The 17,279-nt window shown below is 44.0% G+C and overlaps 1 protein-coding gene across 3 annotated transcripts in view; it reads left to right on the plus strand.

Moving 5' to 3' along the window:
- The window catches only part of LOC142311508 (signal transducer and activator of transcription 5B), a 274,739-nt gene that overhangs the window by 59,603 nt on the left and 197,857 nt on the right, over positions 1 to 17,279 (plus strand). For all 3 annotated transcript variants that reach the window (XM_075350010.1, XM_075350009.1, XM_075350011.1), the window contains exon 2: positions 10,787 to 10,966. Coding sequence is in view for 2 of the 3 variants with exons in the window: in XM_075350009.1 (XP_075206124.1) it covers positions 10,910 to 10,966 (57 nt within the window). In the remaining variant the exon portion in view is untranslated. The remainder of the gene's footprint in view (positions 1 to 10,786; positions 10,967 to 17,279) is intronic.

Genomic DNA, 17,279 nt, shown 5'->3' on the forward strand with positions numbered 1-17,279 from the left:
AGTCGCAATCCGCCACTAATACAAGTCTATGGGACACAACGGAATCCGCTAAACAGATAGCGTTGTTTACCATAGCCGCGAATTGTGACTGATACATTTTAACAAAATTGTGAACCTAGCCTAACGTGTATTTTTGATCATTTTATCTTATGCCCCTACTCGCCTTCCAGGGCTTACTGCATGATCCTTCCTCCACAGCATAGGTGGGAATGATGTGTTTTGTTTTTATGACTTATATGTTTGCAAACGTTTTGGTCTGATCAGAGCATATAACTTAGATTTTGAAAATTGGGATCTTTTATGATGAGTTTTCAACAGTGGCTTTCACATTGCCACTTTTCCAAAACTGATGGGGAACCTCAGTTACAGAGGCACATAGCATCATCTGGTTTCGGCAAGAAAACCTATAAGTGTGGCCGGCCTTACCAGTGCCCTCCTCACTGGTCCACTTGGTGACTCCTTTCTCACATAGAGGACCTTTATAATGCTCCAAATTGGACAGCCAACTTAAGCAACACCCAGCATGTGATCCTCAGCTGAGTATGTTGGAAATGAATATTTGCTCATCTACCAGATATTAATATACATTTTTGTCGTTGGCAAAACTATTTTGTAGCCGCTTGTATCGCTTTTATCTCTTCCAAACGTTTTTAACTATGGAAGTATTCAGACGATGCTATTACCCCTGATCGATTTCTAGTCTTGGAGGCTCGTGTAGCTGAGCCAGGGTTCTTTGGGGCAAACCTCTGTGGTATGTTTTAGCCGTCTTGAAGGAAACTCACCATCTGACACATCAAGGTCTATTGCCAAGATGCATCAAGACTGGCATATTGGCAGGTAACAGTGAATTTGGCACATCTGTCAGCTGTCCTATGCCCACCTTAAGAAATGTATTCTAGTCAAAGTCTGGTTGTGTTTTACACCACTTATGTGGTGTAAATTGTGGTGGCTTTGTCAGCCTTGTCTGTCCATGCCCCATGTTCACTAATTTTTTTCTGACTAAAAATGGCAAAAGTCACAATAGTTAACATTTTAACGACATTTGAACCTGTTTTTCATTAGATTTCCACCAAAAACTGTGACTTGTGACTGCTATGGCTTCAGAAGGAACCCATTTGGCTCTTGCAACTGATGTGGCATGTGGGTCACAAGGCACATATTCTTTGAATAAGTTGTCAATATGTGTAAAGGGAACCTGACAGCTGATGCTGCCCAAACCGTGTGCTGCATGTATCAGCCATGGGCTGTATTATCCCAGTCGGGTACGCTTCATTGGAAAACATACTTTACTATCCACCAGGGCCGAGCTGCATGGCAGACTAGAAGGACCTGCGGGTCTTTGGCTTCTCCTTGCCCGCTGACAGTGACTGGCAGGACTCTGCCTATACGCGTTTCAGAGTCGCACATACCTGGCTGGAATAATGCATGTATCCGCGGTCTGGTTCCCTGTAATGATTCATCTTTATAAGCAGTTACATTCTGTATTGTACACACGTCTCTGATTTTCTTCTACAAAATGCTTTTTTTGACTTGGACATATCTAGAATTGTGGTTAGGGGTGTTTATGGCAAGTGTATGTAATGCATGTTGTTCCATGGCTGAATATGACTCGTTTGCTTGATGGGAAAGTCTTAGACAATAGGTTTTTCTCAGATTGACTTATTTTTCTTGTAAACCGCTCTGTTTTCTGTAAGACTTGGTCTTTGCTTGCACAGGGACAGTGATGGCTGCCGCGAGTCTCGGGCATCATAACATAACTTGGCCTGCTATTTGTCAGAGTAAGTTTCGTTCCCTAAATACTGAGGTGGAGAGCAGACTCTGATTATGATTCTTTTGTTTGCCAAAACATCGGAGTTTCTAGATCTGCTGACTCCGTAATTAGTTTTCTCCCCCCGGCTCCAAACTAATAGTCCTGAGTAGCTCGCCGTTGGACTTCTGCACGGCTGTAAATGTATGTTTGTTCATTCAGCTATACTTTGCGTTGTAAGGCATCACTTGGATACACAAGTGGCCTAGCTATTACTCATAGATGTTGTCAGCAATAGTGTCCTAGCTGTGTTTGCAGATTTCTGTTTCTATATATTAAGGCTATGTGCACATGCTGCGTTTTTTGCCGCATTTTTGCGCGTTTTTGGGTGCAGTTTTGGCCTCAAAAAACTGCATGAATTTCCTTCCCCAGCAAAGTCTGAGATTTCATTTTTGCTGTCGGCATGTTGCATTTTTTTTTTTTTTTTTTTTTTTTTTTTTTGTTTTTTTGCTGCGTCTTTGTGGTGACCACAAAGATGCAGCATGTCAGTTCTTTTGGCGTTTTTCACCCATTGAACTCTATGAGGTGTGGAAAACTACAATAAAAACGCAAGTTCTTCTTTTTTTACTTGAGTTTTTGTGCTTCTTTCTGACTAGACTCCGGGTTGGAGGGGATTGATCGCTGGTATTTGGCTAGATACTGCTCCCCATATAAAGTCTATGGGGACCAGAATCTGGCACAAAGGGGTAGGAGCAAGCGCTTCATAGTTACCGATCACTAGTCGGCTCTCACACTGCTACCGCGGCAGCGCTTTCATTTTCCGGAGCTGGCCGTTCATTAGGTCCATAACATGTTCAATCCATCCCTGCTCACCGGTGGCTATGATTGGTTGCAGGCAGACGCGCCCCCTCACTGAGTGACAGCTGTCTGACTACAACCAATGCAAATCAAAAAAGTCCGTGGAGCTTCTGCTAGGAGTCTCGACACAGAAACCAGCCAAATATCCCTCCTGGAAGGACCCAGCCAAAGAGTGGCTCTTTTTAGGAGACCACCATATTAAGTGACCCTTTTAATCAATATCTAACTACAACCAATCACAGACGCTGGTGGGCGGGTCTATATCGTGCAGTAAAATAATTTTAAAAAACGATGTGCGGTCCCCCCCCCCCAATTTTGATAAGCAGCCAAGGTAAAGCCACACGGCTGAGGGCTGCTATTTTCAGGATGGGGAGCCCCATGTTATGGGGAGCCCGCCAGCCTAAAAATATCAGCCAGCAGCTGCCCGGAAATGCCACATCCATTAGATGGGACAGTCTTGGGACTCTAGCTGGCTCACCCCGATTACCCTGGTGCGGTGGCAATCGAGGTAATAACGAGTTAATGGCAGCCCATAGCTGCCACTAAGTCCTAGCTTAGTGATGGCAGGTGTCTGAGACACCCCCTCATCACTAAGCTGTTAAGTGAAAGTAAATAAACACAATCACCCAAAAAAAAAAAATCCCCCTCTTTCACCACTTTATTAGCCTTTAAAACACCCTTCCAGGTCAGACGTAATCTACATGAGGTCCCACAATGCATCCGGCCCTGCTAAATCTGGCAATCACAGCGAGCAGCCATAGAACGTGACTGCTCGCAGTGAGGATCAGGCCGTAAGTGAAGTGAGCCGCGTGGTATCAGCGGTGACTTCAGCTGTCACTGCACAGCACCTGACTGAAGTCACCGCTGATCTCGTGCTCACTTATGTCGTGTATCTATCACCGCACATCACCTGACTGGAGTCCTCCACCTGTGACCGCATATCAGGCCGCGGCAGAAGTGAGCCCTGAGATCAGCGGTCACTTCAGTCAGGTGATGTGCGGTGCAGCTGGAGTCCTGTACTTGTAACCACATATCAGGCCGCGGCTGAAGTGAGATGTGAGATCAGCGGTGGTGTCACCGCACATCACCTCAGTGACGTCAGCGCTAATCCTGCAGCTCACTTCAGTAGAGGCGTGACAGGTGGAGGACTCTGCGTGGTTTTTTTTTTTTTTTTTTAGATTAAAAAACGCTGCTCTTTGTAGTCACCACAAAATAAAAACGCTGCATCTTTGTGCGCACAAAGGGATTTTCCTCCCCATTTTTTGATAATGTAAAAATAATAAAATATATGGCGCATTTATTTTCTGATCAGCCGCTGCTGGGACAGGTTGTCCTGGCCACTCTTTGTACATCCTGTTCTGGTCATGCGGATGTAACACATTGGTGACCACTTCGGATGTCCCACTGGAAATGGAAGAAAATAGACTGGTGTGGGACTTAGCGCAATCATTGGCTAAGTTCATGTTTTGCATTTGGTTTCATTATTCTCTTAATCACATTTTCGTTTAATATTGAGCACAACACATAATGATTTTAATGTCTCTATGTATGATCAAATGTGATTGAACATATTTACATGGACCAATGATCAGAAATTAACCTTCATCCTCCTGAGCCTGTATAAATGGGCCTTAACTGTCTTTTTACTTTTTTTTTTTTATTTTTTTTTTTTGCACTTTTGAAACATTTTTTAAAACTGCTTAATGTTTAAATAGCTTTTTATTTGAGCAAAGCAATGTTTTTGGCATATGTAGATTGAGTGCAACATCTGAGACTCCCGAAGGGTCAATCACACTGCAGCACACCGATGTCTTATACAGGTAGCACCTCAGGCTCGTGCAAAGCAGAAAAATTGTTATAGGTTCTACCGTCTCTTAATTTTCTGGTTGGTAACCCTAGTCAAACGCCAGCTGATGTCACCTAATTATATATACCATAATCTATATTCATGGGTAAACATCGTTAAAGGGAATCTTTCAATTTGGTCAACCCTCCTATATGGGCATGTAGGTCATAAAAAGTTCACCAAAATAATACCTTATCTGCAATCTAATTTTTATTCCAGACAAAAGCCACATTTTTGAATATGTAAATGAGCAGTTAAGATCTATGGGTGAGACACAGATCTCTCTGAGAATATGCCTCTAGAGCTGATTTCAAATGAAAAGGGACATTACTAGTGTGAGACATGTAGATCAGGAGAGCAGACTGTCAGTTTTTACATGTCTCACATTGGTAATGTCCCCTTTCCCCGGAGGCAGATTCTCTGGGAGATCTGTGTCCCACCCATAGATCTTAAAAGCTCATATACATATTGTACAACAAAATGTGCATTTCTCTGCAAAAATACATCAGATCACAAATATCAATGTATCATTTTATTTGACTTTCTATGACCTGCATGCTCATGTAGATTGCTTTTGAGGGTTGACTATATTTGCATTCCCTTTAATAAAAAAGGGTAATTGAGATTGGAATCACAAAGAATCAGCTATATTTATAATGCACTTTCAGCTTCATAAATGTATTATATAGTTGTCTGTGTCAGCAAAGTATGAATAATGCACTTTTCTTGTCATTCAAGGCTGTCTCATATTAGATATGTCATGCTTTACTTACACTGGATTGCAATGGATAAGCGAATGCTTTTCCCATACATACAAAAACAAGCATTCTTTTGAGTGCTTATAGGAATGATAGCAAATCATAGGATTGGGATGTAAAGTGATTACCATAAATAAAAAATTGGTATTTAATACAAAATACAAAATAAATATGGCGAGCACTGCTTATAATCGTAAATAAATATGCAGGTACAAGCATGCTGTAACTGATTTATATACACCAATACTAGGAATGAGCAGACCTGTGGATGTTCAGGTTCGCTGGACTTCAGTTAAAAGTTCGGTTTGGTACCCAGACTTCACCTGAAGTTGACCACCAACTCCATGTCAATGGGATCCCGATCCTTTTGGCTGCAAAATGATCATAGTAGGGGGGTTAAGAACACGTATTGCCCTTCAAACAAATGTGTATAGGGAATAAATAAAAAAAACGGCGTGGGGTCCTTGTTTTTGGTTTAAAAAAAGTCTTTCTGCCCCCCCCATTTTGATACACAGCCATGATAAAGTTGACAGGTTGGGACTGGTATTCTCAGGCTGGGGAGGCCCATGGTTATTGGGCCCCTCCCAGCCTAAAAATAGCCTGCAGTCGCCTACAATTGTCACATCCGTTACCATCTGTTTGTGACCATTTCAGTACTCTACCCAGCTCATCCCAATTGCCCTGGTGCAGTGGCGATCAAGGGGATATCACAGCTGCAACTAAACCCTAGATTACTAATGAGAGGTGTCAGAGACCTCCCCATTACTAATCTGTAAGTGAAAAGAAATAAACACAAACACCGAAAATATCCTTTATTTGAAATAAATACAAAAAACCCCACCCTCTTTCGTACTTTTATTAACCCGAAACACTCAGTTCCGATGTAATCCACATGAGGTCCCACGACGATTCTGACTCTACTACATACTGAAGTCACAGCGCACGGGCAGAGCATGTCCACGCGCTGTGGCCTTCAGACAGAGACAGAGCCGCAGTTATAAGCGGTGACGTCACTCAGCTTATTTGCAGTTATAGCTGGAGGTTCCCATAGTACCCCACCTGTGACTGCAGGTAAACTGACCTCAAGTGACCTCATTAAACTCAGTGACCTCACCTCAGGTGAGGTCACTGAATTCACAGACCTGCATCTCCTGGCAGAAAACTGTGCTTTTGCTAAGAGATGCAGATTTGGTGCTGAAGTTTATACACCCTATTACTGCACTCGGTCTGCATCTTTTGGCAAAAAAAATGCATCATAACGCATGCGCTTTTGATGCAATTTATTGCCAGGAGAGGCAGATTTGGTGCAGGAATTAGGGTGCTGAAATTTACACACCAATCTACATCTCTTGCCCAAAACAATGCACAAAAACAGTTTTGACACAGTTTTAGTGCGGTTTTCTGCCAAAAGATGCAAATTTGGTGCTGAAATGTCTGCACCAGATTTTTCACCAAATTTGCATCCCCTTGCAGAAAACCACACCGAAACTGAAAAGTTTTGAAAAAATGATATCAAAACCGCATGCGTTATGATGCAATTTTGATGCATTTTTTTTTTTGCAAGGAGCTACAGATTGGGTCTAGGAATTTGGTGTATAAATTTCAGCACCAAATCTGCATATCTTGGCAAAAAAAACCACACTGTTTTCTACCAGGAGATGCAGGTCTGTCAACTCTGTGACCTCACGTGAGGTGAGGTCACGGAGTTTAATGAGGTTCGTTTACCTGCGGTCACAGGTGGGGTACCGTGGGATCATCCAGCTGGGACTGCAAATTAAGTGATGTCCCTGCTCATCACTGTGGCTCAGTCAGTCACTGCGTGCAGACATGTTCTGCATTGAGACCTCATGTGCATTACATTGGAATTGGGTATTTCGGGTTAATGAAGGGGTGAAAAAGGGGTGGCTCTTTGTATTTAAAATAAAGGATTTTTTTGGTGTTTCGTGTTTTTTATTTTCACTTACAGATTAGTAATAGGAAAGGGGGTCTCATAGATGCCTCCCATTACTAATCTAGGGCTTAGTGGTATCTATGGGCTGTCATTAACCCATAATATTACCCCGATTGCCATTGCACCAAGACAATTGAGATGAGCCGGGTAAAGTGAAGGGATTGTCTTATCTAATGGATGCGGCAACTCTGGGCTGAGCGGGCCCAATAACAATCGGCTTGAGATTACCATCCCCCAGCTGTCGGTTTTATCATGGCTAGGTATCAAATAATTTAAACAGTCTCATCTACTTTTATTTAAATAAAAAAAAAAAGCTGCATGGGTTCCTTCTTCTTGTGATACACAGCCAAGATAAGCACACGGCTGCAGCCTGTAGCCATAGGGGTTATCTGTGCTGGGTATCATATGGGGGAACCCTACACCAATTTTTTTCATTAATTTTTACACCACGATAGAGACTCAGAATGTCTGTGATTCCAAGCAGTCAGACAGTCACACAGGGTAGGGGTGCGGTCTGACTGCAACCAATCATGGATTCCAGTGGGAGGGGGAAGCAGTGCATATACATGAGATATATGATGAGGAGCCCTGGAAGTAGTGTTACAGACTGGTAAGTATTACGTGCCTGCTTTCCTCTTCCCCTTAGCTTTTTCTACCAGCGTTTTAGAGTGCATGATTCGGCACCCCATGGAGTTATATGGGGATCGGTGTCCGGACAGATATCTGTGATTTACTCCTTGAGCAAATAGGTTTTTTTTTTGTTTAAAAATCCATGTTGAACCCGCCAATCCCAGATATCTATGGGTTTATCATTCGCTAGTCATTAGAGGTGATAAGTGCAAAACGGAGATTTAAGAGTTCTATTGGCACAAATCAATAAATATATCGTTAGCTGCAGAAATATTGGGACAGTGACACAAGTTTTGGTATTTTAATTGTTTAGCAAATCTTGTATAATCTCAAGATGCAGTTATATATTCTAGATGGGCTTAAAGTGCAGACTCTACACTTTAACTTAATTGATGGGATTCGCAGCCTAATAAAGTATGGCTATGTGCGCACGCTGCATCTTTGTTGTGACCTCAAAGATGCACTTTTTTGGCCCCCAAAAAACGCACCTGCAGCAAGAACACATCCAAAAACTGCATGTGTTTTTTGCCTCGTTTTTACCACGGTTTTGCCCAATGCATTTGTTAAATCAAATTTATTGATAGAACATATAGAATAATGATAATAAAGAACAGAATAGAAAGAAATAACAGAATAGCTCTATAAATAAAGCGATAGCTAGCTTGGCCAGCTGTTTTGTTTTTTTTAGTTATTTTTTGTTTTTGGTAAAAAAAAACAAAACACATGGGGTCCCCTCCATTTTTCTAAAACCAGCCAAGGTACAGCAGACATCTGGGAGCTGATATTATTAGGGTGAGACGGGCCATGGTTATTTGACCCTTTCCAGCCTAACAATAGCAGCCCACAGCCGCCCCAGAATTGACGCATAGATTAGATGCGCCAATTCTGGCGCTGGACTTGGCTCTTCCCGTTCTCCTGTGCGGTGGCCACCGGGGTAATAAAGAGGTAATGGCAGCCCACAGCTGCCACTTAGCCCTAGATTAGTAATGGAGGCGTCTATGAGACCCCCCCCCCCCCCCATCATTAATTTGTAAGTGAAAGTAAATAAAACACACACACCCAAAAAACCCTTTATTTGAAATAAGTCAAAGAACACCCTTTTTAACCACTTAATTCCCAAAATAATAGAAGGTCCGACGTAATTCACACGTGGTTCCAAGATACTTTCAGCACTGCTACATCTGAAGCTCATAGCGAGCGCCATAGAACATGACTGCCTGCTGTGAGCTCCAGGCAGCAACTTAAGTGAGCCGCACGATCAGCGGTGACATCACAGGTAGAGGACTCCAGCTATGGCCGCGACTAACCTAAGTGACATCACCGCTGATCGCGGCTCAGTCGCTGCCTGAACCTCAGAGTGGGCAGTTATGTTCTATGGCGCTCGCTGTGAGCTACAGATGTAGCAATAGTGGAAGCGTTGTGTTACCTCGTGTGGATTATGTCTGACCTGCAGGGGTGTTTTCGTAGTTAATAAAGGAGTGATGGGGTGCTTTTTTTGCATTTTATTTCAAATAAAGGATTTTTTTGATGTTTGTGTTGATTTACCTTCTCTTATAGATTAGTGATGGGGGTGTCTCATAGACGCCTGTGATTTCTAATCCAGCACTTAATGGCTGCTTTGGGCTACCATTAACTCCATATTACCCAGATTGTCATGGCACCAGGGCAATAGGGAAAATCCTGGTAAAGTGCCGGGATCTAATGGATGCGGCAGTTCGGGGAGCTGCTGGCTGATATTTTTAAGCTGGAAGGCTCCCAATAACCATGGGTATACCCAGCCTGAGAATACCTACCCCCAGGTGTCAGGTTTTATCTGTGCTGGTATCAATATATGGGGGGGATCCTACACCAATTCTTTTCCTTATTTACTTTACTGTACAATATAGACCTGCCCACCGGCATCTGTGATTGGAAGACTGACACCCTGTCACTCAGGGTGGGGGCTCATCTGACTGCAACCAAAGACGCCAGTGGACGGAGGAAGCAGTGTATGGCCTTGTGCGCACTAGACCTTTTTGCTGCTTTTTTTTGTAGTGTTTTTACCGTGTTTTTGTGCTGAAAACGCTGTGATATTGCTTCCCCCAGCAATGTCTATGGGTTTTCAGAAGTGCTGTCCACACAGCGTTTTTTTGTAGCTGCATTTTTGTGGTGACCACAAAAACGCAGCATGTCAATTACTTCTGCTTTTTTCACAGCGTTTTTCACTCATTGAATGCAGTGCACAAAAACACAGCCAAAAACGTGGTAAAAACGCACCCGCGTTTTTACGCGGGTGTGTTTTTTTGCGGCCAAAAACACACAAAAAACGCAGCGTGAAAAAAAAATGCCTAGTGCGCACATAGCCTAAATGTATGAGCCTAATGAGCAGCCCAGGAAGGAGAGGCCACGATGGCAGTATGACAGCCGCCCTGGTGAATCGTTAAGTATGAAGTGCTTGCTATTACCTCTTTGCGCTGAATTCTGGTCCCCATAGACTTTATATGGGGACTGGCATCTGGCCAGATATCGGGGATCAATCCCCCGCCGACCCCATGTCAGCGGGATATTGATCTGCCAGTTCTCAGAAATGCAGGGACAAAACGCCAAATGAATTGACGTGCTGCATCTTTGTGGTCATCACGAAGAGGCAGCCGAAAAAAACTGCACTGTGCGGACAGAAAACTAGAACTCTCATAGACTTGGCTGGGGAAGGAAATGCATGCGTTTTGCTACCAAAACTGTCCCTGAAAAACCTGGCAAAAAAGGCAGCGTGCGCACAAGACTTTAAGGTTTAGGGATTACAGCTCTTTAGTTATATAGCTGCCTCTTTTTCAAGGGACCAAAGGCAATTGGACAATTATATCAAAAGCTCTTTTATTGGCTGCATAGGTTATTCCCTCGTTAATTAATTATGCAGATAAAGGGTTAATATTTTTAGTTGAAAGCTGTTGTTGTGAATCCACAACATGCAGTCAAAGGAGCTCTAAATTGAAGAAAAACTGTCGTTTCTGTTTTAGGTGTGGCCAAATCAACAGTTTGGTATATTCTGCAAAAAAAAAGCACACTTCTGAGCTTGGGAACTCAAAAGGCCTGGAAGTCCACAGAAGACAACAGTGGTGGATGATCACAGAATCCTTTCCATGGTGAAGAAAACCCCCTTCACAACATCCACACAAGCGAAGAACACTCTGCAGAACGTAGGTGTTTCATTATTGAAGTCTGCTATAAAGAGGAAATTTCATGATTGGAAATAGAGGGTTCACGGTTCTCCATAGCGTGCAAACTATTAATTAGACTTAAAGGGGTGGTCCATAGTCCAACTAAATTTCATTCTAAATCTATTTAGTGCTGTAATGTAAGCTGTTTTCTTGTTCAAATGATTTTTATTAGGTTTTATAGTTAACAAATCTTGAAATCATGCGTTACAATATTTAAGGACATATAGATAGTAAAGCAAGGTTAAGAAAATGCACATATTTTGACCCTCCAGTTTTAGTGTTGATGATATACTCTTATTAACAATTCCCCAACTACACTATCTAACTTCCCTTATTTATTTATTCTCTCTCCTCCCCCCATTTCCTATGTGATGGTGCTTTGCTGAAAAATCCCAGTGCATGCTGGGGCTGGGATACTCAAACAAAGCATCATCAGAGGATGTGGTCATTGTCATGGCTTCTACCCCCTCTCTGCTGGTTTCTAGGGCTGTGCTCGTCCCTGTGAGCTAATAACATAAAATAAATACCAGTTAATCTAGTTAGGGAACAGAGGGGAATTTTTAATACAAGTATATTAGAAAATAGCTAGGGATTTAAAATGAAATGTGTTTTGCTACCTCACAGCCTGGAATTTAATGTTTATTTTTGGTTTTTTTTTATCAGGACATGTAAAGAACATGCCTACTATTGTGAACATTTGGTTTTCTTTGTTGTGAATCAAACAAAAAATAGGACAAAATAACTGAAGGCTTCAGTGTGCATAACTATTCACCCCCTGAAGTCAGTACTTTGTGAAGCCTCCTTTTGTAGCAATTACAGCTGCAAGTCACTTTGAATAAGTCTGAGCTTTTCAATTCTTGGCAAAGGAATTTTTGCCCATATGTAAAACTGCTCCTGCAAGTTAGTTTTCCTCTGCTGTGCTGCAATCTTCAAATCTGACCACAGATTCTCAATTGGATTAAGGTCTGGTCTTTGACAAGGCCACTCCAATACCTTTACTTGTTTCCCTTAATCCCTTTTATGACCAATATTGGATTGTGAACCAAGGTGGCGCTGACAGCTGAGGTTTGATATTCTAAGGCTGGAAAGGGCCATGTTTATTGGTACCTTCCCAGCTTAAAAAAAGTAGGTCACAGCTGCCTCAGAAATGGCGCATCCATTAGATGCGCCAATCCTGGCGCTTCGCACCAGCTCATCCCATTGCCCTGGTGGTTAGTTATGTTGAGGTGCTATCAGATACCCAATATTACAAACTTAGTAATCAAACAATAAAGACAAAGTTTTATTTGAAAAAACACTCCCCAGCACATTCCCTTTTTCACCAATTTTTTGGAAAAAAAATCACAAAGAAGAAAAAAAGCCAATTCGGTCCACCGTAATCCATTTTGGAGTTCCCACACCGCCACTGTCTTTCAGCATATGGGGGGTACGCTCCGATAATGCATCCCCCATTTCCTGGAAGTGCAAGCAATCCATGTGAGGAGTGTGCCTGCAGTGACCTCAGTGAGACTGTTGTAAGCACACTTTCCGGGTCACACCGAGGGCAGTGTGAACTGCTGTAACCTCAGTGACGTCACCACAGTCTCTCTCTCTCTCTGCATGTGCCTGCCACGGGGGATTCAGCGCTCATGACGGTAACAGAGGAGGATAGGGGGTGACATTGGGGGAGCTGGGGAGGTCAGAGGGGAGAGAAATCAGAGGAGGTTGGTTGTGGTGGGCTCACAGCTCTTGCACCCATCATTTTACAAGCTCAGAAGGTGTATATCAGTGATCACGTGATTAGGGACCGGAGAAAAGGCCAGGATCGTGACTTCCATGGTCTCGGCTACCCCCTGGAGCTAAAACCCCGGAGATTTTCTGATGCTGGGGCGCGCTATACCTTGTTCCTGAGCGCCATTAAAAAGGGACTCTGTGGAATAAGGCCCCTTAACTGCTGCTGTTAAAAGGCGTTACGGTGGTCGTTAAGGGGTTAAGCCACTAAAATGATTATGGGGGGAAAAAAACCCCTGAACAAATTGGTGATTGTTGTAATTCTCCTGACCTGTAGTGTCATGTTACCAGGTAAATTATACTGCACACTAAACGCCATAAAAAAACAAAGCCCAAAAAACAATAGTGCAATTGCGTGTTTTGCATTATTTCACCTCACCTGGAATTTGGTTTTCAGTAATACAGTGCCTACAAGTAGTATTCAACCCCCTGCAGATTTAGCAGGTTTGATAAGATGCAAATAAGTTAGAGCCTGCAAACTTCAAACAAGAGCAGGATTTATTAACAGATGCATAAATCTTAAGGTCCAGTCACACTAAGCAACTTACCAGCGATCCCAACAACGATAGGTATCGCTGGTAAGTTGCTAGGAGGTTGCTGGTGAGATGTCACACTGCGACGCTCCAGCGATCCCACCAGCAACCTGACCTGGCAGGGATCGCTGGAGCGTCGCTACACGAGTTGATGGTGAGCTCACCAGCAACCAGTGACCAGCCCCCAGCGCCGCGTGGAAGATGCTGCGCTTGGTAACTAAGGTAAATATCGGGTAACCAACCCGATATTTACCTTGGTTACCAGCGCACGGAGCTACACGTGCAGAGAGCAGGGAGCAGCGCACACTGAGCGCTGGCTCCCTGCTCTCCTAGTTACAGCACACATCGGGTTAATTACCCGATGTGTGCTGCAGCTAAATGTGCACAGAGCAGGGAGCCGCGCACACCGCTTAGCGCTGGCTCCCTGCTCTCCTAGTTACAGCACACATCGGGTTAATTAACCCGATGTATGCTGCAGCTAAATGTGCACAGAGCAGGAGCCGGCACTGAAAGTGAGAGTGGCGGAGGCTGGTAACAAAGGTAAATATCGGGTAACCAAGGACAGGGCTTCTTGGTTACCCGATGTTTACTGTGGTTACCAGCCTCCGCAGAAGCCGGCTCCTGCTGTCTGCACATTTAGTTGTTGCTGTCTCGCTGTCACACACAGCGATCTGTGCTTCACAGCGGGTCAGCAACAACTAAAAAATGGCCCAGGACATTCAGCAACAACCAATGACCTCACAGCAGGGGCCAGGTTGTTGCTGGATGTCACACACAGCAACATCGCTAGCAACGTCACAAAAGTTGTTCGTTAGCAGCGATGTTGCTAGCGATGTTGCTTAGTGTGACGGGGCCTTTACAAACCAACAAGTTATGTTGCTCAGTTAAATTTTAATAAATTTTCAACATAAAAGTGTGGGTCAATTATTATTCAACCCCTAGGTTTAATATTTTGTGGAATAATCCTTGTTTGTAATTACAGCTAATAATCGTCTTTTATAAGACCTGATCAGGCCGGCACAGGTCTCTGGAGTTATCTTGGCCCACTCCTCCATGCAGATCTTCTCCTCCAAGTTATCTAGGTTCTTTGGGTGTCTCATGTGGACTTTAATCTTGAGCTCCTTCCACAAGTTTTCAATTGGGTTAAGGTCAGGAGACTGACTAGGCCACTGCAACACCTTGATTTTTTTTCCTCTTGAACCAGGCCTTGGTTTTCTTGGCTGTGTGCTTTGGGTCGTTGTCTTGTTGGAAGATGAAATGACGACCCATCTTAAGATCCTTGATGGAGGAGCGGAGGTTCTTGGCCAAAATCTCCAGGTAGGCCGTGCTATCCACCTTCCCATGGATGCGGACCAGATGGCCAGGCCCCTTGGCTGAGAAACAGCCCCACAGCATGATGCTGCCACCACCATGCTTGACTGTAGGGATGGTACTCTTTGGGTCGTATGCAGTGCCATCCAGTCTCCAAACGTCACGTATGTGGTTGGCACCAAAGATCTCGATCTTGGTCTCATCAGACCAGAGAACCTTGAACCAGTCTGTCTCAGAGTCCTCCAAGTGATCATGAGCAAACTGTAGACGAGCCTTGACATGACGCTTTGAAAGTAAAGGTACCTTACGGGCTCGTCTGGAACGGAGACCATTGCGGTGGAGTACGTTACTTATGGTATTGACTGAAACCAATGTCCCCACTGCCATGAGATCTTCCCGGAGCTCCTTCCTTGTTGTCGTCCTTGGGTTAGCCTTGACTCTTCGGACAAGCCTGGCCTCGGCACGGGTGGAAACTTTCAAAGGCTGTCTAGGCCGTGGAAGGCTAACAGTAGTTCCATAATCCTTCCACTTCCGGATGATGCTCCCAACAGTGGAGACAGGTAGGCCCAACTCCTTGGAAAGGGTTTTGTACCCCTTGCCAGCCTTGTGACCCTCCCCGATCTTGTCTCTGATGGCCTTGGAATGCTCCTTTGTCTTTCCCATGTTGACCAAGTATGAGTGCTGTTCACAAGTTTGGGGAGGGTCTTAATTAGTCAGAAAAGGCTGGAAAAAGAGATAATTAATCCAAACATGTGAAGCTCATTGTTCTTTGTGCCTGAAATACTTTTTAATACTTTAGGGGAACCAAACAGAATTCTTGTGGTTTGAGGGGTTGAATAATAAATGACCCTCTGAATAAACTTTTCACAATTTAAAAAAAAAATAAAAAAAAAAATAAAAAAAGAAATAACATTCTTTTTTGCTGCAGTGCATTTCACACTTCCAGGCTGATCTACAGTCCAAATGTCACAATGCCAAGTTAATTCCGAATGTGTAAACCTGCTAAATCTGCAGGGGGTTGAATACTACTTGTAGGCACTGTACATTGTATTATAAATTAGGTGGTGTCATGCTAAACTGCAACTAACTTGGTTCTGCAAAACAAAACAAAAGCCAAGCTGAAAAGTTATGGCTCTTGACTACATTATAAGGCTATGTGCGCACTAGGCGTTTTTGCCGCGTTTTTAGCGGCGTTTTTTACCGCGTTTTTGTGCTGAAAACGCAGTGACATTGCTTCCCCAGCAATGTCAATGGGTTTTCAGAAGTGCTGTCCTCACACAGCGTTTTTTTTTAGCTGCGTTTTTGTGGTGACCACAAAAACGCAGCATGTCAATTATTTCTGCGATTTCCACTGCGTTTTTCACTCATTGAATTCAATGAGATGTTAAAAACGCAATGAATAACGCATATAGCCGCGTTTCTATGACTAAAAACGCAGCTATAAACTCAAGGGGTGGGCACTACAGTGACGTGTACAGGAAGAGGATTCCTTCTGTTGGTAAACACAGAAGCATGAATCCTCCCGGTACCGTCACCGCTGCCTCCACCTCCCGTCCTGTGCATGTCAGCTCCGTGCGGCGCCATGTCTGGGCGGGAGGTGGAGGCAGCGGCGAAAACCAAAGTGAACAGTAGAAAAAAAAAAATGTCATATACTCACCTGTCTGCAGGGTCCCGATGCCATGCCCGCTCCCAGCTCCTCCCGGTCCCGCCGCTCTGGCTGTGTGCAGTCTCCCCGGGGCAGGACCTTGCTTGCAGGACCTGGCGATGGATCACCTGATGCAGTCACCTGATGCAGTCACCTGACGCATCAGCTGATCGCGGTGTCGCCGGCTTTTTCTCGCCCGGCCGGCTATCAGCTGATCCTGCCGTCAGGGGACTTCATCAGCTGATTACCGGCAGCTCCGGCAGCGATCGTATAGGATCAGACTCCTGTCCAATCGATCGCTCCAGGAGCTGCCGGTAATCAGCACAGCACATAAGTGAGTATTATTTTTTTTTTTTTTTTTGCAATGATGCATCAGCTGATTGTATAATCGGCTTTTATACAATCAGCTGATGTGTGATGTGATTCAGGCACTTGATCCTGACACATTATCTGATCGCTTTGCCTTCCAGCAAACCGATCAGATGATATTGGATCCTGATTGGACGGCGCGGGACCCTGACCCAGGATTACTGCGGAGGGGGGTTTATTTCAATAAAGATGGAGTCACTAATTGTGTTGTGTTTTATTTCTAATAAAAATATTTTTCTCTGTGTTGTGTTTTTTTTTTATCATTACTAGAAATTCATGGTGGCCATGTCTAATATTGGCGTGACACCATGAATTTCGGGCTTAGGGCCAGCTATACAGCTAGCCCTAACCCCATTATTACCTAGCTAGCCACCCGGCTTCAGGGCAGCTGGAAGAGTTGGATACAGCGCCAGAAGATGGCGCTTCTATGAAAGCGCCATTTTCTGGGGTGGCTGCGGACTGCAATTCGCAGTGGGGGTGCCCAGAAAGCATGGGCACCCTGCACTGTGGATTCCAATCCCCAGCTGCCTAGTTGTACCCGGCTGGACTCAAAAATTAGGCGAAGCCCACGTCATTTTTTTTTTTTTAATTATTTCATGAAATAATTAAAAAAAAAAGGGCTTCTCTATATTTTTGGTTCCCAGCCGGGTACAAATAGGCAGCT

Source organism: Anomaloglossus baeobatrachus, chromosome 5 (assembly GCF_048569485.1).
Source record: "Anomaloglossus baeobatrachus isolate aAnoBae1 chromosome 5, aAnoBae1.hap1, whole genome shotgun sequence".
Lineage (NCBI taxonomy): Eukaryota > Metazoa > Chordata > Amphibia > Anura > Aromobatidae > Anomaloglossus > Anomaloglossus baeobatrachus.